This window comes from Heptranchias perlo, chromosome 15, assembly GCF_035084215.1.
Source record: "Heptranchias perlo isolate sHepPer1 chromosome 15, sHepPer1.hap1, whole genome shotgun sequence".
NCBI lineage: Eukaryota > Metazoa > Chordata > Chondrichthyes > Hexanchiformes > Hexanchidae > Heptranchias > Heptranchias perlo.
In genome coordinates, this window is record NC_090339.1 from 14,673,479 (window position 1) to 14,695,302 (window position 21,824).

The 21,824-nt window shown below is 45.8% G+C and overlaps 1 protein-coding gene across 1 annotated transcript in view; it reads left to right on the plus strand.

Moving 5' to 3' along the window:
* Positions 1-2,573: 2,573 nt before the first annotated feature.
* The window catches only part of LOC137333195 (5-hydroxytryptamine receptor 2A-like), a 32,816-nt gene continuing 13,565 nt past the window's right edge, over positions 2,574-21,824 (plus strand). The window contains exons 1-3 of the mRNA XM_067997378.1: positions 2,574-2,626; positions 2,875-3,260; positions 18,858-19,058. Of these exons, the coding sequence (XP_067853479.1) occupies positions 2,574-2,626; positions 2,875-3,260; positions 18,858-19,058 (640 nt within the window). The remainder of the gene's footprint in view (positions 2,627-2,874; positions 3,261-18,857; positions 19,059-21,824) is intronic.

The window sequence follows — 21,824 nt, forward strand, 5'->3', positions numbered from 1 at the left end:
TCTCTATCTCTCCCTCCCCAGTTTGTGTTGCTTTCTTCCTCCCTCCCTCCCCCAGTTTGTGTTGCTCTCTCTCTCCCTCCCCAGTTTGTGTTACTCGCTCTCTCCCTCCTCAGTTTGTGTTTCTTTCTCTTCCTCCCCCAGTTTGTGTTACTCTCTCTCTTCCTCCCCCAGTTTGTGTTACTCTCTCTCTCCCTCCTCAGTTTGTGTTTCTCTCTCTTCCTCCCCCAGTTTGTGTTGCTCTCTCTCTCCCTCCCCAGTTTGTGTTACTCTCTCTCTCCCTCCTCAGTTTGTGTTTCTCTCTCTTCCTCCCCCAGTTTGTGTTGCTCTCTCTCTCCCTCCCCAGTTTGTGTTACTCTCTCTCTCCCTCCTCAGTTTGTGTTTCTCTATCTTCCTCCCCCAGTTTGTGTTACTCTCTCTCTCCCTCCTCAGTTTGTGTTTCTCTCTCTTCCTCCCCCAGTTTGTGTTGCTCTCTCTTCCTCCCTCCCTCAGTTTGTGTTGCTCACTCTTCCTCCCTCCCCCAGTTTGTGTTTCTCTCTATCTCTCCCCAGTTTGTGTTTCTTCCTCTCTCCCTGTCTCTCTCCCCCTCCCCTCAGGATCACAGAGTTTCCGGGAGATTTTCGTTGGCCCGGATGTCGCTATCCTCACAACCAGCAATGAATGTGTGTTTCCGAATAGTGAGACCGAGCGGTTTGGTTGCAAGCCCCGATAGCCAGGGTACTGTGCATACGCGAACCGTGCTTACAAGGGCCACTTCTCCCGAGTCCCCAGCTAGCAGCGCTCAGGAGATCAATCACTCATTCCAGTAGACTCCCACCCAAAGCACAAGGGTGGAACTCCTAAGTTAGGCTTGGATACTTTAAACATATTTACAAAATACAGTCCAGTGGCTCCATGCCATGTGGTAATTATGTGATCACCAGATTAATAATACATTAGGTGGAGCTGTCCTTTGTGTGAAAAAGTCCTTCCGATTTCGCTCCTGAATGGCCCAGTTCTAATTTTAAGATTATATCAGCTCCACCAGAGGAAATATTGTCTCTGTATCTACCCTATTGAATCCTTTTAACATTTTAAATACCTCGATAAGATCACCCCTCACTCTTCTATACTCGAGGAAATACAAGCCAAGTTTATTCAAACTGTCGTCATAATTTAATCCTCTAAGCCCCAGTATCATTCTGGTGAATCTGCGCTGCACTCCCTCCAAGGCCAATATATCTTTCCTGAGGTGCGGTGCCCAAAACTAAATGCAGTACTCCAGATGGGGTCTGACCAAGGCTGTGTACAAATGAAGCATAACTTCCAGGGAGGATGTTCCCGATGGCTGGGGAGTCCAGAACCAGGGGTCACAGTCTCAGGATACGGGGTATGCCATTTAGAACCGAGATGAGGAGAAATTTCTTCACTCAGAGGGTGGTGAACCTGTGGAATTCTCTACCACAGGAGGCAGTGGAGGCCAAGTCATTAGATGTATTCAAGAAGAAGGTAGATATGTTTCTTAATGCTAAAGGGATCAAGAGATATGGGGAAAAAGCGGGAACAGGGTACTGAGTTAGACAATCAGCCATGATCATTTTGAATGGCGGAGCAGGCCCGAAGGGCCGAATGACCTACTCTTGCTCCTATTTTCTATGTTTCTATGTTTCCTCCCCTTTGTAATTCAGCCCCCTTAAGATAGACGAACAGTCCATTAACCTTTTTGATTGCTTTTCTAATTTCTTTAAATGATTTGTGCATTTGGATTCATATACACTAGTAAACTGACAGTAAATCTGTTCAGTAGTATTAATATCATGAACAAATTTTCCAGTTCAGAAAGCAAATGATGTTTCACATTGGGTGCAAAATTAAGTTTATGATGTTTTTCATCTTGTACAAGTCTCGGTTGGTAATGTAGGAACACTAAAAAGGATAAACCATAAACTGTGTGCATAATTAATGCATATTTGCATGAGTAATTTGGAACATACTGAGTTAATGCTGCCCTCATGTTCTGTGTGAGGTAGTGATCGGATACAACAGAAGCTAATGAACTGAGGGGAAAAGATAATTGCCAGGATAATGGAGATGAAAAATAAATCAGAATTGCCACTTCAATAAATTACTTGCCTATGTGTGATAATGGTTTTGGCAGAGATTGTAATAAATCAGTCGGTTGTTTTGCCATTTACTGAAATCTGAGTTGGAGAAGCAGCTAAAATGAATGAGTATGTACGTAAGACTAGCACTTATGTAGGCAGCAGAAGTATTTTTACATCGTTCCAAGGATGTGAGGCATTATTCATTGAATGTGGAAAGCAGGGAGGAATGCAGGGTTTTGATTAAATTAATATTTATAAGTATCGAATGAGAATAACAATGCATTGAATGAGAATAACAATGTAATAACCTTCTAATTATGATTCTTTTCAGAACTGAACTCATTCAACTCCAGGGGAAGAATAGATTAGATCTTAATGAGTTGATTATAACGAAAAAAGAGCCCATGGAAACGCAAATGAAACTGCTCAGCTCCTGAGAAAATAAAAGCAGAAGAGAGAGAAAAAAAACATTTGAGGAAAGGGGATGACAACATGAACCACTTGAGGAGCTTGGCAAAGTTTGTGGTGATATTCTGGTTGTTGATGTAAGAGGTGTGCTGTAAGCAAATAACGCACTCTATGTTCAGATAACCCAGGAGTGGACTTTGAGAACCCTACTGTTGCCTGCACTTCATTGTTAGTCAAGCTGCTAGGCTGACAAAAATGTTTGAAGACTTAAAATTCTTGACTTCTCATTTGAGTGCTCGCAGGATAATGGATGGATTATCTTCGTATGTGTCCGAACTCACAGAGGTGGTCTTCCCTTTAATAGAGACCTTTCACAATAGTAAAGGACAAAGTGTTTTGGATCTTATTTAAAAAAATTACTTGATAATTTGTGTTCCGTGTCTCTGGATTTTAGTTTGCACAGTGTTCTGATGGCCAGATACATCAACAGCTCTTATACCCTGAACCAGAGTTTGAACACAGGGGAAGTACTTAATGCCTCAGACCCAGAGGACATCTCACACACATCCATCTCAAAAAAGAACTGGCCAGCCTTGCTGATTCTTATCATCATTGTGTTGACTGTTGGGGGCAATATACTGGTGATCATGGCAGTCTCCCTGGAGAAAAAGCTACAGAATGCAACAAATTACTTCCTAATGTCATTGGCTGTTGCTGATATGCTGGTGGGGATCTTGGTCATGCCAGTCTCCCTAATTACAATTCTCTACGGTAAGTTCTGTTTGGGTTTTTATGAATCTGTTAACAAGGTGGGTGGCAAAGCTTCTTGCAAAATTGGCCACAGTTTTCAGATAAACTGCAGCGATCAATCCATTTGGAATGGTAAATGGGCTGAGATCTGCAAGGTAATTAACTTTTCTCTTGCAGCGACAGAAGCTCGCAATCAGATTCCAGTATTGTGCGAAGGAGCACAATTCATCATACTGCTATGTGATTCTTCCTATTATTGAATGAATGTAACCAGAACAGCAATAGAGTTGCATGTGCATTTAAGACCATCAAAATCCCTGAGACTGTGAGTGCAATTTAAAGAATGTAAATGTCCTAATTATAGACTCGAAAGCATGTGTTTTAAATAAATTCAAGCACTTGCAAATATTGGTCCTGGTTGCACCTGTTTTCCAGACAGAAAATGGGAGCAAAAGTGACCAATTTCCCAGGGCTGTGTCCTACGCCACAGTGATGCCTAAAATACATCCAACACCATACTGGCCTCAGATGATTTTCAGGCATCCCAGGCAGCCACCTCAAACAAGTGTTGGACCCCTAGCTTATGCTACTAAGGGCCTAACACCAGTTTAAGGACACCTAAGCAAAATTCTTCAGCCGGGCTTGCTTCACTCTGGTTTTGTGGGCACGGCCGCCACCAAAGAGTATATTTCTGTTTACTTACCTTCCTGTGGAGCCAGGAACAGCAGGAGTGCTCACCCGCCTTCTCAGCACTCCTAAGGACCACTACCGGCCCGCGATTGCTCCTTCCAGTTCTTCTTTCCCCTCCCAGGACTTATCTTGGGGCCGCAGCCTGTGAGGCAGATGGCCCAACTTTGAGTACCGCTAACAGGTAAGCTGACTCTGGAGGCGTGACAGGCCCCGGCAGCTCGCCCCATTTATTACAATGAAGCCTGGGGCCCAATTTTGAGCAGGCCTTGGGCCTCCCAATTCGGGCGCTCACTGCGCCCCTCAGTTATGCGCCCGAGAAGGGAAGCACAGAAGGACGCCATTGGGGTTTAGCTGCCTGAGCAATCCCATATTCAAGCCAGCACACTGGAACCTAGTATATTGCCCCTGTGAACTGGGGAGAAAAGCTTGTATTCACTGCTTTTAAAAAGTCACAATAAACTGAATACAATTTGCACCATTGTTAAAGTGGCACCATCTGCCGTCTTTTGGGGACCAGAAGGTATACTGGAGAGGACAGTAAATGCTATACAGTATCTTGTAGCGAATGAGTAAAAGTCGGCAAGGAATAATTATTATTAATAATTAGCTTTCCTGACGAGAATGGCCAAAAAGACGTTATGGCAGCTCACAAGAACATAGAGCTTGTATTGTTATGTTTTAATGCTGATTTCTAGTTTAGTTCGAAGAAACACTCCACACACCTTAGTTCCCTCCCACCCCCGCCCCCCGAGGTCAGGCTTTATTTTTAATATGTAGATTCCAGAATATTACACCTCATATACTAAATGAGTAGAAACTATTCATTATATAAGAGATTCTACGAAGGAATACTTACTGTAATATATGTGCAATATTGTAGTTATATAGTGAGGTTCTTCATCTAACAAGCTGCACAACACGAGGAGGCACCAGATGTTCCACCTTGACTGTAGCTGTCAGCTTCTTATCCCGGGGGCACAGACTCTCAACTAAGCTGCTAGCTGTCTTTCTATTTAAGGCCTGAAAAGTACAGTCTGCATGACCCTTGGTACATCTGTCAATCAGATCATTAGGCTGAAGATTGTAAACAATTTTACAACACCAAGTTATAGTCCAACGATTTTTATTTGAAATCTACAAGCTTTCGGAGGCTTCCTCCTTCCTCAGGTAATTGTCAGGAGCTCCTTGAAGCCTACGCATTTATACATCATAGAACAATACATGGTGTTTACAGACTGCCCCTGCAACTGCCCGTTGCCAAGGCAATCACCGTGTTCAGACAGAGAGGTGTCACCTACAGAACCCCCGAATACACATTCAACAAAAAAAACAAACAGGAAAAAAAACAGAGAGAGAGAGAGGCAGAAACATCCGGAAGGCAGAGAAAGCCAGCAAATGACCCATTATATTAAAAACAGATAGCCTTTGTTCGCTGGTGGGGTAACGTGTAGCGTGACATTAATATAATGGGTCATTTGCTGGCTTTCTCTGCCTTCCGGATGTTTCTGCCTCTCTCTCTCTCTGTTTTTTTTCCTGTTTGTTTTTTTTGTTGAATGTGTATTCGGGGGTTCTGTAGGTGACACCTCTCTGTCTGAACACGGTGATTGCCTTGGCAACGGGCAGTTGCAGTGGCAGTCTGTAAACACCATGTATTGTTCTATGATGTATAAATGCGTAGGCTTCGAGGAGCTCCTGACAATTACCTGAGGAAGGAGGAAGTCTCCGAAAGCTTGTAGATTTCAAATAAAAATCGTTGGACTATAACTTGGTGTTGTAAAATTGTTTACAATTGTCAACTCCAGTCCATCACCGGCATCTCCACATTAGGCTGAAGGACAGTTACAGAATAAAACATAAAAGGGTGAAATTAATAAACTGACAAAGGCCGTCTAACAAACTGCAAGGAGTGTTACTTCCTTATCACTTAGCTGCATTCCTTTCACAGATGCCCTCCACCTAATTGGAAGGATCGTCACTTCCCTTATCACCTAACTACACTCCCTCCTTCGACGTAGCCTTGTAAGATTATTTTTGTACCTAACGGTTCCTACAAACAGGTTCCTTTCCCACAATCAGGTGTCGTGCTTCAGGCTTTAATTGGAACTATAACTTCTTAACTTCGTTGTTAAAACTTATGGCCTTGCCTATTGACTAGATAGCAGAATGATGTTCATGTCTCATCATTACATACCTTTCCTGCTAAACGGCTTGGAATGACACTCAGGCATCATAAAGATGTCACACTTCTCCTGTTTCCCTGTGAAGCTGGAAAGATGAATAGAATACAAGTTGCCATGCTGTCTCACCCACACTCACTCAGGCCCTGAATGATCCCAAGGCCTTGGTTAGTTAGATGATTGTTTATATCAAAACGATAATGAGACGACTTAGGGTTGGCAACACACCAGGATTGTCCTGGACTCTCCAGGAATTGAAGATTAATCTCCAGGACACTGCTGCAAGCAACCCGGGAGAAAAAACATAAGGGTATTAAAAACATTGGGACTTAAATTGGTTAACCCCTGAAAACATGCGCTGGGATCATGGTGCGCAATTAACCCACGCCCGTTGGTTGAGAAACAGGCAGCACGTAACATTCGTGCTGACGGATCATTTAAATGATTGCTGCGTGTAGCCAGCGCTACCTGCACGGTTGATTGGCTGCATGCACCAGCAGGGGGGCCCCCATATCGGGAGTGGCGAGCTTAAAGGCAGCCTGCACCTATTAAAGGGGAGGTGCACTGTGGCTGCAGGAAGGACTGGAATTTGTTTGGCAACTAACTCTGTGCTGCAAGATCGTGAGGAATGGCTGCGCCTGCGAGAGAGCGTGCACCAATGTTCGCGGACGGTGCACCAGAGGCCTTGGTGGAAGAGGTGGAGGCACAGAGAGGCATCCTTTATCTGCGGCGGGGGGGGGGCAGGAGGCCTTCTGGACACATGCTGAAGAGGCATTGGGAGGAAGTAGCGGACGAGGTCAACGTCAGGTGCATCGCACCACGCACATGGATGCAGTGCCGTAAGACGTTCAATGATTTGGCATGAGTGGTCAAGGTGAGTGAGTTCAACTGTCAAGTAGCGTATCCTACCAACTGCACCACTAGCCGCATCCACTGCTCCACACACTACACTCCCCTACACTCTGCTGCAGAGGAGTCAGATGATGACTTCGATGGGCCAGGCTACAGAAGAAGGCTGATAGGCGTACACAACCAAATGCTTGGTGCACTGGAAAGCCTGCCAGAAAGCCTGTGCACAATGTCAAGGGGCATGGAGGAGGTACTAGAAAGGGTGGCTGTGCTTAAAGTAGATAAGTCACCCAGTCTGGATGGGATGCATCCTCGGTTGCTGAGGGAAATAAGGGTGGAAATTGCAGAGGTACTGGCCATAATCTTCCAAACATCCGTAGATATGGGGGTGGTGCCAGAGGACTGGAGAATTGCAAATGTTACACCCTTGTTCAAAAAAAGATGGAAGGATAAACCTGGCAACTATAGGCCAGTCAGTTTAACCTCGGTGGTGGGGAAGCTTTTAGAAACAATAATCCAGGACAAAATTAATAGTCACTTGGACAAGTGTGGATTAATAAAGGAAAGCCAGCACGGATTTGTTAAAGGCAAATCGTGTTTATCTAACATGATTGAATATTTTGATGAGGTAACAGAGAGGGTAGATGAAGGCAATGCGGTTGATGTGGTGTATATGGACTTTCGAAAGCCATTTGATAAAGTGCCACTTTATAGGCTTGTCATCAACATTGAAGCCCATGGAATAAAAGGGGCAGTGGCAGCATGAATATGAAATTAACTAAGTGACAGGAAACAGAGAGTAGTGGTGAACGGTTGTTTTTCGGAATGGAGGAAGGTATAGAGTGGTGTTTCCTAGGGGTTGGTACCCAGACCGCTGCTTTTTTTGATAAATATTAATGACTTGGACTTGGGTGTACAGGGCACAATTTCAAAATTTGCAGATGACACAAAACTTAGAAGTGTAGTAAACAGTGAGGAGGATAGTGATAAACTTCAAGAGGACATAGACAGGCTGGTGGAATGGGCGGACACATGGCAGATGAAATTTAACAGAGAAGTGCGAAGTGATATATTTTGGCCGGAAGAACGAGGAGAGGCAATATAAACTGAATGGTACAATTCTAAAGGGGGTGCAGGAACAGAGAGACCTGGGGGTATATGCACAAATCTTTGAAGGTGGCAGGACAGGTCGAGAGATCGGTTAAAAATGCAAACGGTATCCTGGGCTTTATAAATAGAGGCATAGGGGCCGATTTTCGGATGACCGAGTGGGTGCGTTGGGGGCAGGGAGCTCCTAAAATGGCAGAATCCCGGAGCGGGTTCGGAGCTCAGCTCCAACCCGCTCACTTCCGGGTTCCCCAGTGACACGTTCTGGTGCGCGCGCAGCTCCAGCATGCAGGACTCCCACCGGCAATTAAAGCAGGCGGGATGCTGCTTTAGATAATTATTTAGATAGTTGAGGTGCTTGAGAGACCTCATCGACTGGAGATTTTGGCAGGGGTGCAATTTTGAAGGATCCTCAGCGTGTTTCCCGTGCTGTGGGAAACACTCCCTGTTGGAGCAGACGTGTTTCAGCCAGCAGCCAGTGGGAGATGCAAAGGATTTTTTTGACAGTTGGGGGGAATACCTCATGTATTGCAGCAGGGCACTCTGTCACTTCAGACAAAGTTTTGGCTGCTACACCTTTGTCTTTCCACTCAAAATTATTAATTTATACCCTAAACCCTGCTGTGCCAACACATTTACCTACTTTGCGGACCCCCTCAAACTCACACCATCAGGATGAGGAACGCCATGGCTGCATTCATCACTTCATCTGAGGATGAGCAACATCACCAGCCTCGCCAGGCACGCCGTCCACCTCCGACACATGGACTCCACAACACAGTGCTACACCACAGCCACCTGCACAAAATAGTCATGCAACTACACATGCACCCACTGTAGGGTAACCCAATGGGTGGCATCAAGTGTGGGTGTTCATGGTGAACCTCATGAAAGGGACATATTACACAAGCCAGTCAAGAATGGCTGAGACGTGGCAGTAGTGGTGACAATATAATATTTAATGTGAGTTGAACAAAAACGAAATATAAATAAAAAACATGACAAATCGTCAAACACACTTGTGCATCCCCTTTGTGCTCACAAAACCTTTGGCTTACGCTTCCCCTGTGGCTGCAGCAGAGATAGTGGCAGGTTGCTCTTGTTCATGCCCTGACCGATTAGATGCTTTTGGCCGACGCCCTCTGGGTTTCGATGCCCGTGTGGGTCCCTTTAAAGACTGCTCCTCCTGCACCTGTGCAGGGGCAGAATCGACCACCTGGAGAGGAGGCAGCATTGCGGGTACTGGTTGAGAGGGGGACAACAGGTGAGATGTGGGAGCGCTTTGAGTGGTGTCCCCACTTCCATGTCCCCTTTCGCCACCATCCCTCTCCTGGGCCTGGCCCACATCAATCCTACCACCCTGCTGGACGACAGTTTGGAGGACATGAGTGAAGCCTTGTAAGGCCAGTGCTAGTATATGGGTCTGCCTCTTTAAGGCGGCAGAAAGTTGCTCACCCTGAGTCCGAACGGCCGTTGTCAGGGCCTCAATGGACTCATTGTTGAGCCGTGCTTGAAGCTCGATGGAAGCTAGCCTTCCCTCCATCGCAGACATTCCCGCATCTACCCGCGACACTAGCTCAGAGATGCCCTCATGTCCCTGTGACAGTATCTCGGAGATCCCCTCCTGTACCTGTGCCACCATTCCACTCATGCAGGAGTTGGACTCCTCCATCCTCTGCGCGATTGTGGACAGTGCGTTTGGCACGTGTTCCAGCACCTCGCAAATGCGCTGCTGCCCCTCGATCATTCTCCTTTTAAAGGCTGGCCCCCAGGGTTCAGCATCTGTGTCCAGCTGAGCAAAGCCTGGAGAGAAGTGCTCCCACCAAAGCAGATTCTCCACAGCTGCCCCTGTCACCAGTGTCTGCTCGTGCTCACATGTGTGTGGTGACTCACCATGTGTGACCCCAACTAAGTGAGGACGGGGACCCACCGAGGTGTGTTTACCTGTGCTGGTGGATTGCTCGCTCAGATGTGACGGTGCCCCCTCAGAGGCCGGCAGGTCCTCTGAGGAATCGCCCTCTGCCATCACAGCGGTCGCTGAAGGCCCTGTAAGAGAACAGAAGGCAATATTAAGCATGGTGACAGATGTTGAGGTGCTGAAGATGGCAAGGCATGTTAACATCATTTGCTATTGTGAGTGCTGAATGTTAAAGTTCGGTCACCAGCCGTTTGTCGGGTGGCAGTCTCGGCGTCCCCGACGGACAGGCACTCGAGGGTGCGGCTCAGTTCCAGCGCCTCCTGCTCCGCGTCTGTTAGGACGACTACATGTTGCGGCCCCCCTCCGGTCTTCGCCCTCTCCCGTGCATTCTGGGCTCTCTTCTCCTATAAGGGGAGAAAGTAGAGAGGCATGAATGAGGGATGGTGACATGGTCAACGCTGAATGCATTGGTTTGGGTGCGGCTGACTGTGAAAGCGATGCATCAGATGGTGAGTATGAGACAGAGCCATGACATTGTATGAGGATTGGGTTGAGTGGTAGTGGTGGGATGAGTACTGGGGAGGTGAGTAAGTGCAGGTAAGTTGAGGATGAGGTTTGAGTGGTGTGAGGAGTGATATGATGGAGTAGTGTTGGCAGTACCGAAGGAGTTGTGGGGTGGGGACGGTGATGTGGAAGACGGAGTGTAGGAGAATGAGTAAGTGTACTCACTTTGGCTGACCTAGTCAGGTCATTGAAGCGCTTCCTGCACTGTATCCAGCCACTGTATCCAGGTGCAGGAGACGTTGCTGCTGATGCTGACCTCCTCTGCCACCTCGAGCCACACCTTCTTGGTGGCAGAGGCAGGCCACTTCCTCCCGTCCGCCAAGTAGAAGATCTCCCTCCTCCTCCTCACCCCATCCAGTAAGACCTGGAGTGAAGCATCATTAAACCTGGGGGCAGCCTATCCCCTGGGCTGCTCCATGGTCCTGTGTCGTTGTTTGCTGCAGGATCAGTCATTGGAGGACTGCCCCTTTAAATAGGGCTCCTCCAGCTGACAGCCTGTGATGCGGGTACGCAGTCCGCCCACTGCGCAGGTTTCTGACGGGAAACCCGGAAGCCACGTTAAGTGGCTTCAATTTACCCGCGATCGCGTGGGTAACGGACAGATTTCACTGGGCGGGTTACCACTGGAGTATTGTGCCCAATTCTGGGCACCGTACTTTAGGAAGGATGTGAAGGCCTTAGAGAGGGTGCAGAAAAGATTTACTGGAATAATTACAGGGATGAAGGACTTCAGTTATATGGATAGACTGGAGAAGCTGGGGTTGTTCTCCTTAGAGCAGAGAAGGTTGAGAGGAGATTTGATAGAGGTGTTCAAAATCATGAAGGATTTAGATAAAGTAAATAAGGAGAAACTGTTCCCATTCGCAGTAGGGTTGAGAACCAGAGGACACAGATTTAAGGTGATTGGCAAAAGAACCAAAGGCGACATGAGAAAAACATTTTTATGCAGCGAGTGGTTATGATCTGGAATGCGCTGCCTGTAAGGGTGGTGGAGGCAGATTCAATCGTGGCTTTCAAAAAGGAATTGGCTAAATACTTGAAGGGAAAAAATTTGTAAAGCTACGGGGAAAGAGCAGGGGAGTGGGACTAATTGGATTGCTCTTAGAAAGAGACGACACGGGCTCGACGCACCGAATGGCCTCCTTCTGTCCTGTAACCATTCTATGATTCTATGTTTCTATAACTTGGCACAGGGCTTTGCGCAGAGCTTGGAACCCATACTTTCCCTCATAGAACGGGTGGTCACCTCCATCAGCACACCTGTGGAACCCACCATGTTGCGGCATCTGATGGCCAATGTCACAGCTTCCATTGCAACACAAACATCTGCCATCCAAGGTCTGACTGCTGCTTTGGAAGCTCAAACTACTACTATTGTGGCTCTGGGTACCACTGTGGAACATCACAGCGGTCCAGCAATCTGTTCTCCAGCAGATCACCAGGATTGCTGAGGCACCGCCCCGGGAGAGTGGCAATGGCACCATGGAAGACGAAGCTGCGTCCTCTCTCAGGTTGACAGCGTTCCTCCTCCCACCCCTGCCACTCCGCCAGTACCCTTGCTGTTGCCTGTCAGCCAACCAGGCCAGACTGCTGCAGCTCAGGCCGAGATGGTGCAGTCTGAAATCGGGCCCTCCCCAGCTCAGAGCTGCTCGAGGTCATCCTCCAAGGCCATCTGCACACTCCCCAAATGAAGCTTCAGCAGCCCTCCACCACCCATGCTCCAGCCATTGGGGATGCACCTTTTAGGAGCACTAGGAAAGGTAAAGGCACACGAACGATAGGCACTAAGGGAATGCACAAGGGTGAATAGTATCAGTTTGTTTGAAACATTTGATGTGTAAATCTATAAATGTGGTTACGAATTTGTATTTGGTGTTGGTTTTCATTTCTGCGATGAGTTGAGGGAGGAAGCAATGTGTAATCATAAGGAGGACAATTTGATGGTCATGTGGGAGAGGAAAGGTAAGGAGCATGGGACTATTGGTGAATGGGGAGGGGTCTTTGAGGTTACTGGTATCGCTCATCAATCATCTGATCACGCAGAGCCCTGGCACACAGGATCTGTCGACTTTGTTGCCTCCCTGCCTCTTCTTCCTCCTACTCCTCCACCACTTCCTCCTCCGCCTTTTCCTCCTCCTCCTTCTCCGCCTCTTCTTCCTCTTTCTTGCTCAGAACCTTGCTCAGGTTCTCACTGGATAGGTGGTGGCAAGGGCTGTCCCCTCATAATGACCAGGTTGTGCAGCATGCAGCCTACAATGACAAATCTTGATACCCGCTCAGCTGAGTACTGAGTATTGTTTGAGGACACCTATGGTGTGCTCGATGATGTTCCATGTGGCATTGTGGCTCTCGTTGTACACCTGCTGTGCACGTATGTGCGCATTCCGGACCGGAGTCATAAGCCACTTCTTGAGGGGATAACCCTTGTCACCCAGCAGCCTTTGACGTGCCGTGCTGGTTGAAATATAGGTGGCACGTTGGACCGCAGCAAAATGAAGTCAACATGACTGCTGCCAGGACAGTGGGCATTGACCTGCATGATGGGCTGTGAGGTCACACACCAGCTGCACATGGAGGGAGTGGAATCTCTTTCTGTTCATGAATATGGCAGAGTTCAGATGTGGAGCACACATGGCAATGTGCGTGCAGGCAATGGCATCCTGCACCATGGGGAAGCCTGCAATGCGAGCAAACCCTCATGCTGCTTTTCTCTGTCAAGAGGGAAAGTGATGAATCTGTTTCTGAGTGCGTACAGAGCCTCAGTGACCTCCCTTATACTGCAGTGCACTGCAAACAGCGAGATGTTGCTTATATCTCCAGCAGCAGCCACCCATGTCTGGATACAACCTAGTTCAGCAAATTATTTTAAATGCCACTAACGGTACTGCAAGACCAGCCAGACCACTCTCTTATACAATATTGCAACTTTCCTCCAAGTATAGGAAACTTCTACAAACACCCATAATTGTACCAGCAGCTAGAATAACTAATCCAGCAACTAACCTGTAACTCCTGCATGATCCCTTTAAATAGCGCTGGTGGGGGGGAGGGGGTCCTTTATGCTCTTTAACTCCTGATCAGCTGTGAGAGGTTAAGACAGTGCATTGGCTGGAGCAGGGAGTTCCAAAATGCCGCCACCTGCTTCAAATCAGCATTGCACATTGATTTAAGTCATAATCTCTCTCCTCTACGTGCTGCTGGTGTTCGTTTAGTGCGCGCGCTCAAACGCATTTACCAATATAGCGTCCTGCGCACGTCACGCCGGTGTATCTCAGATGCCATTTTCGGGGCTTAGGTGTCCATGTAGTGCCTACAAAACGGGTGCTACGTGTCCAAATTAGCCTCAACCATCTGTTTTTTAAATTTTCTTTGAACACTTTCATTAGTTATAAAAATATTGGAGATGGGGAAAAGGCTGTTTGACTGACAGTCAAGAATCATCCAATCAGGCAACAAAGAGTCTGTTCGCTTTCCAATTGGCACGGGAAGGCAGTGTGTCGTGAGGATGGACATGTTGGGTGACCAATGACGGGAGCATGGGGGCAGGGGGGTGGTTGGAGGTCATGTGACGTAATCTCCCAGAATACGTCCAACCAGAGTGGGCAACCCTAAGACTACTAATACTATGAGGTCAGATGCTATTCAAGAGTTACTGGACACAATGCTTTAATTCAGAATCTACAAGTCTCTATATTAAACATACATGTATATAAAATAAACTAGTCAATCTTATGATTATACTTACTTTTATGACTACATTTTCATTTTAAATCTGATCTTCTAACGGTATCTGATTAAAATAGTTGAGAATTTTATCCATTTCTTTCTTAATAAGGCCAGATATCATTTAATATTAACCTTTGTAGCTACTTCAAACCTTTAATGGCATTTTAAATGAAAAGTCACCAGGCAGCCAACATACATGCTTCTCGCATTAGAAGAAGCATGGTACCATGAAAAAAAATCATATTTCTCTTTGGTGTCAGACTACAAAATGACAAGTAACCTTTCCAATGCTGAATAGACCACTGAGAAGCAGCCGGTGGCAATCAAGGCCATGGTTTCAATTAACTAATGTTTTTCCACCTTTTATTTTAAATGATTTGTGCAGAATAAATGCATACAGACACGCAGATACAACTTTAACCATTCATCTTTCAACAGCTCTGCTCTCTCCATTTGAAGTACATAATATATAACATATTTTGTCAATCTCTAAGTGGCTGCTGGAAGCACGGCAAAGTCTTTCTCTAGAATTCAGCACTTCCTAACCTGATGCCGTGCTTGGTGACTGAGTATTACATCTACAAAGCAAGCTCCTTTTTCTGTTTTGGCCACTTAAATAAACTACATAGATTGTGCTCAGAGTTTAACTAAATCTGTTACCAGGCGAATATTACCATAGCTCAGAAACACACTGGCAGTACACTTTACAGTTTGATGCGTTGTGGACATTGGCTGCCCAGAAATTAAAAGTTCAAATGTCGACAGTGGCTGTGTTCCAGAGAGAGCATGAATATCCTTGTTGAATAGGATATGTGACTACATCACACTTGAATATTGTGAGGACAATTTTGCGTTGCTGTTACAATTTTTGAGGTAAATTACATAATCACATTGTGCCTTTCCATAACAAAAAGAAACCTTTGCCAACCAAACTTTAAGTGTGAAGATGTCCACTTAAATGGTACCTTGTTGTAAGATCAACTTGGCTAGTTCTTCCTCATGATTTGAACTAGATTTTGTGTTCCAGTTTCCCATTGAGTATCCTCTATACATTTCTATAGTATATATCGTAAATTCAGTACTTGGGGCGTATATTTCTTGATAACTTTCATGTGAAGCTCGCTCCCATTAGAACCCATTATAGTACCTATGGTACCTGTCATGCCCATAGGTAGCATTGTGTTAGGATCTATTCATATTTAGAGTGTTACATCCGCAACAGATTCATTGATTTTATTTAAAAAGAAATATTTTTGGGAGGTTCATAGTTTGTTTATAGATAGTCTTCTGGACATGCCCCTTCTCTCTCCACCCTTCCCCCTTGCTCCCACTTGCCTACTGCTTTCCTACACCCCTATTCCCTCTCTCTCTTTCCCTTCCTCCCTTTGCCTTTCCAGCTCCCCATCTTTCCCCTCTGCTGCTCTCTTTCCATTTCCTCACTCTCCCTCCTTTTTCCCCTTCTGCCTGCCCAACCTTCTCCTCTCCTTGTGTCCTCCCTCCTTCTCTCCCCACCCCCCATCTGCCTGGTCTTACGTTACTGCTGTCACTGGTTCCAGCAGTGCAGCCATTTCCTCTGGGCCCTAGCCCCACTCCAACATCGTCAGGCAACCATCAATTCTCTCATCCCTTCCCCCTCAGACCTCTAACTCTCTTCTAGCCTCTTACAATGATCTACCTTCACTCCCACCCTTAATCCTACTCTAACTTCGCACTGAACCCTGCATCCTCTATCTCTCCTCTACTTTCTTCCCAACCTCTCCATTGCTCTATTCTTCCCCGTGACCATACCTTCTGACCCTGCTCTATCTTCTCATTTAAATTGGTCTACTCTCCCCTTTGCCCCAACCTTTAAGCATGCTCTACTTTGCATCTACCTTCACCCCACTCTGCTTTCCTCCTCCATATTGCTCTAGCTTCTCCCTATAGCGGCTTCTAGGTTCCATCATAACAGTCCTCCTTCAGCCCAGGTCCAATTATTTCCCACTCTCTAACCCTGCTTGGCCTGTGAAGTCCACTTAGTCTTAACTCCCTGTGTGCAATTAGTATCTATACTATATTGAAAGTCTTGCATAAGGCATGCAATTCCATATAAGCAAGGCACTTATCAATTTTTGACTCATCATACTTCAGCCATCACACTTCTGCATATCCTTTGATTCACCATGAGCAATGTTATGGGAGATGTGCTGGTATAATTTTTATGGGGTAGATTTTAACTATTGGGTGACCCAACAAGTGCTGTGGCTGGCTGCCCCATCCTGCTGGTGGGAGGATTGGTCCATTTTGAGGCATCGAGCTTCAGGCACCACGGGTTACCCCGCTGCAGCTCGCTGGTTCTGGGCTGTCACAATCAGAGCTCGGAGGCCAGCGGGAAGGAAGGTTTTGGAACGGGAGAGGGGTTCAATTAGGCAGGAGTTGGGCCGGGAACGACCTCAGCCCACATTATTCTTGTGAAGCCTAAAGGTGCACTCCTGCTCCTCTTGACACCTCAGAAATAATTGTAAATTTACCTTTTTGCTGCCTCCTGGTAAAACCCACCTGCACAGCGCACATTCCCCACCCTGCCCCCCAGTCCTCTGTTAAAATTGCAATCGGGGTCCTATTTACGTCATAGGACCTCAATTTGCATGTCGAAAGGGCCTACCTCTTGAAACAGGCAGGGGTTCCGGCCACCCAGCAGAAGGTCCCTTTGAGGATGGCAATGACCGGAACGTCTGCATAACCCATTGACGGGCCGCGACCAGCACATTTAACCATTAAATAAATGTCTTGAGGAACAAGGAATGGGCAGAATAGAGTCTGTGGACAGCAACAAGCCAAACTCTGGATATGTTCAGATGAATAGAGTCTGGAGTTTCACTTTGGGGATCAGGGCATATTTATGCATGAATTTCCCATAGTGAAGTAGTTGTATAAAGTCTATGACAGTGTGTACTTTATAGGTGTACAGAAGCTTGCTGGGCTGGGAAGGTCTATTCTCATTCCATGCTTTCCTATGCTCTGAAAATGGAATTAAACCATTCCTATAAAATCCCATCATTATAAAGGATAAACATAGCATAACAGTATTTCACATAATATGGATAAACTGCTTGAACTTATCTTTTTCTCTCACAGTTTACAATGGCATCTGACGTAGGACTGTCTTATGATAAAGTCCATTCTACTTTATATGCACAATCTTCATAAACTTCATCCTTAATCTATAATGGTACACAAAAAATAAAGGGCGCTAAATTGGGCCATGTAACGCCCATTGTTTCGGCGCTACTCGGCCTTTCCAACATCCAAGATGGCGTCTTGGATGTGCAGGCACGTTTCCAGCACGACGTGCGCTGGACTCCATCTTGGTATAGGAGTTAGCGCAGGCGCAGATAATGAACGCTGGAATCATGTAAAGTAGGGAGAAAATGGCTTAAATCAGTGTACAACGCTGATTTAAAGTGATGGACACCATTTTGGGACTTAACGCTCCACTCAACGCACAGTCTTAACCCCGACCATCTGAACATGTGATAGAGCGCCTGGAGGATCCCCCCCATCGGCGCTATTTAAAGGGACCATGCAGGATTTACAGATTAGTGGCTGGATTATTGCTTCTGGCTGCTGAGACATTTGCAACTGTTTTTGGAGGTCTCCTACACTTGAATACTAGGACGAGGTGACATAGTCTAACATTTAGAGCCAGGATGTGCAGGAGTGAAGTTAGGAAATGCTTCTACACACAAAGGGTGGGAGACGTTTGGAACGCTCTTCTGCAGACGGCAGTTGATGCTAGCTAACTTGTGAATGTTAAATCTGAGATTGATAGATTTCTGTGAACCAAGGGTATTAAGGGATATGGGGTTAAGGCGGGTATATGGAGTTAGGTCACAGGTCCACTGTGATCTCATTGATTGGCAGAACAGGCTCGATGAGCTAAACGCCACTGCCACTTGCTGCCTCATGATATGCGCCATGGGCCACCTTCTCCAAGAAAGCGGGACGTGTGTCTGAGTGATGTGCCTGTCATGGTTGAATAGCTGCCAGTGTGTGTGGCCTGTGAGTTGTGTGTGGGCAGCTTGAAACAGTGGTAATGTGTAAGGGTGAGAGGAAGCATCTGATTGGAAGAGTTGAGTACTGATGGAAAGAGTTTTTTGGTATGTGGGGGATGGAGGGTGTAGTGCGTGGTGCAGTTGGTAGGAGACGCCACTTGACAGTTGACCTCACTCACCTTGACCACTCGTGTCAAAGCATTGAACTTCTTCCTGCACTGCATCCATGTTCATGATGCTGTGCGCCTGGCATTGACTACGTCCCCTGCTGCCTCCCACTGCCTTTTGGATATATGTCTGGAGGGCCTCTTGCCCCCCCCCCCCCGCCCTTCTGCTGATATAGGATGTCCCTCCTTCTGTCCACCTCTTGCAGAAAGGTCTCTAGCTGGGAAGAGGTCACTTGAACTGCTCCCTAAGCCACATGTAGTTCATATCCTGGGAGACCAGAGGATTTGGGGAGGAAATAGAGGGATTAATAAACTTATTATACATAATATATACATATATATATATATATAAAATTCCACTTTTAAGCTGAATCTTTGTGTTTCAGACTATACCTGGCCTTTCCCGGAAAAGCTGTGTCCCATCTGGATTTACTTGGATGTTCTCTTTTCCACTGCATCCATCATGCACCTTTGTGCAATATCACTGGATCGTTACGTTGGAATACGGAACCCTATTGAGCACAGTCGCTTCAACTCACGAACCAAAGCTATTTTAAAAATAACTGCCGTCTGGACCATTTCAATAGGTAAATACCACATCTGCTTCTAGTCCAATGGTACCTGACTTACCTGTTTTCCCATGTAAGGTAGAGCATCATGGTGAGTAAAGTAGGAGTGGATTGGTATTTTCAGTAAGATTAAGCTATTCCTTTTTACTCCATTGTGTAGAATTCCCTATCCCAGGTAGATCAATGTAAGGCATAATCCTGAGTACTTTCCCCAAATATACGTTTTCTCTATTTGAGTGCTGCGAACTAATTGGCCAACTTCTCTGAAAAGCAACAGCACCATATAAAGCATTTGTTTTTGGTTTTCCTCCTCTGTAATAGAGAATAGCCTGGAAATTACTGTTAGTCAAATTATCAGCCATGTAGTTATCAAGAACAACAACTTGCATTGATATATCACTTTTAACATAGCTTCGGTCTTCCCACTGTTTAGCTGGAGGAAGAAGGGTCGAGAGAGTTGATGGAGAGATAGATCTGGGTGTCATGGTATACAGAGCTAACCCCATACCTTGGGATGGCATTGCTAAGAGGCAGCACGTAGATGAGGAAGAGGAGGGAGTCAAGGTTGGATCATCGGGGGACTCCAGAAATGATGGTGTGGGTGTGGGAAGAGAAGCTATTGCTAGAAATGCTCTGGCTAAGATTGGACAGCTAAGAGTAGACCCGCAGGCCCACAGGGGCAGTGCCACACAGCTGGACAGCGGAGGCGTGGCATTGGAGAAGAATGGTGTGATTGACTGCGTTGAAGGCTGCAGAGAAGTAAAGGAGGATGAGGAAGGATAATGAACCATGGTCTCAGTCACAGAGAATGTCTTTCGTGATTTTGATTGCGGCTGTTTCGGTTCTATGGGAGGGGCAGAAAGCTGATTGGGAGTTGCAGGAGAGATGAACACTGATCTGAGAGGTGTCAACACATTGAAAGACTTTAGATGGGAATGGGAAGTTGAAGATAGGACAGTAGTTAGCAAGGTTAGAGGAGTCGAGGATGGGTTTTTTGAGGAAGGGGAGATGATGGTGGTTTGAAAAGGTAGGGTGACAGTACCTGAGGAGAGGGAATCATTTACAATATCCAGCATGTACAACATTCTTTTGCTATTTTATCAGTGATGTTTAACTATGTAAAATAACGGAAAAGAGAATGGCAGATGAACATGATAAGTGTGAATCCACTAATATCTCCAACTGTAGTTTCTGGGGAAATGTTTTAAACTACTGTTTTTATACTGTGGATTGATGGGTTTCTGTTTAGGCTCAGTTCCAGAGTGAGCAGGTGGATAGATCATTATAAAATAGTTTTCATAAGCAGCCCATAAAGTTCTACTCCAAATATTAAAATTCATAGTCAATTGTGTACTTAGCATAATTGTGTAAGTGCTCACTTATTTAGTGCACGTAAAGAGCCTCATTATTTACCTACTGATTGTATTCTACAAAGGGAACCCTTGTTATTTTAAGCTACAAATTATGCAATCCATTTATATTTTGAACATCATTACATATTGTTTACTTGTAGCTCAGGTTATGATTTATCTCAAATTGACCGTGAAAGTGCACCAACTGACTATTATATAATTTCCAGAGAACACTGAACGCCTCCAAGACCACAGACTAGGCTTAAACTCTATCAATATTATTTTGAACTTTTATTTATTATTTCATGAAAGCAAGTACCAAAGTAAAAAAAAATGATTAAAAACTGAAAACAAAGTCTTTGAAATTCACTAGCACTCTCATGGTTTAGTGGAGCACAGATGGCAGCTAACCTAGCCTGTCCCTTTAAGGCCGCTCCTCATCAGAACCCCGGTAATTACAACAGCTTGTTAAATATTTCATGCTGTACGTCAGAACAACCCAAGATGGGCGCTCTTCAGATTCAAGGCTTCTAGGGTCTAATCCCACAAACCCGCACTCCCAGCCCAGAAGCCATACATGAAGGGAGTGCGTGTCAGAAATAAGGCCACAACATTGTATGTCCAATTCTATGACCCACTCTTTGACAGCGTGGCTACCCACTGACGGTGCAGGATCAGGGAATTAGTCATAGATGAGAAAGAGGGAGAGATTAGCAAATATGGAGAATTGTTAACTAGTGATCTGCCCAAAACAATCCACTGGGCACTTGGTTGCTCCTGGCTTAATTAGTTTCTAAATAGAACGCACCTCTGATGCATGTCTTCTATGTAACTGATCTGAACATCATAATAATAACTATTTTGTTTCAATTCGCTTTCATTATGTGTAAATCCATGTCCAAGTGCAGCCTAGTTATGTATTAATTAATAGTCAACTGAATTTTTAAAAGATCCATGAAGGATCATAAGTGCAACTCGTGTAATTCAGGCTTTTTCCTGAAAAGTTGAAGATTTTCTGTCAACAATTTTGCATTGTGTTTTTATAATGAGTCTCCCTGGCTCCTAAAAATAGAATAACGCTGTGCCAACTTGACTAGGGACTAGAATCTTAGGTCTTTCCCAAGCTTTCCAATTCCACTGGAATCCTGGGTTTAATCCAAGCTCCCCAAATCCAGTGGAGTTGCTCAGTAGTGGGACTTACTTTGATCATTACATCGAATCTACAGCACAGAAACAGGCCATTCGGCCCAATTGGTCTGTGCTGGCATTTAAGCCCCCTACTTCATCTAACCCTATCAGTATACCCTTCTATTCCTTTCTCCCTCCAGTGCTTATCTAGCTTCCCCTTAAATGCATCCATGCTAGTTGCCTCAACTACTCCTGTGGAAGTGCACTCCACGTTCTTACCACTCTTTGGGTAAAGAAGTTTCTC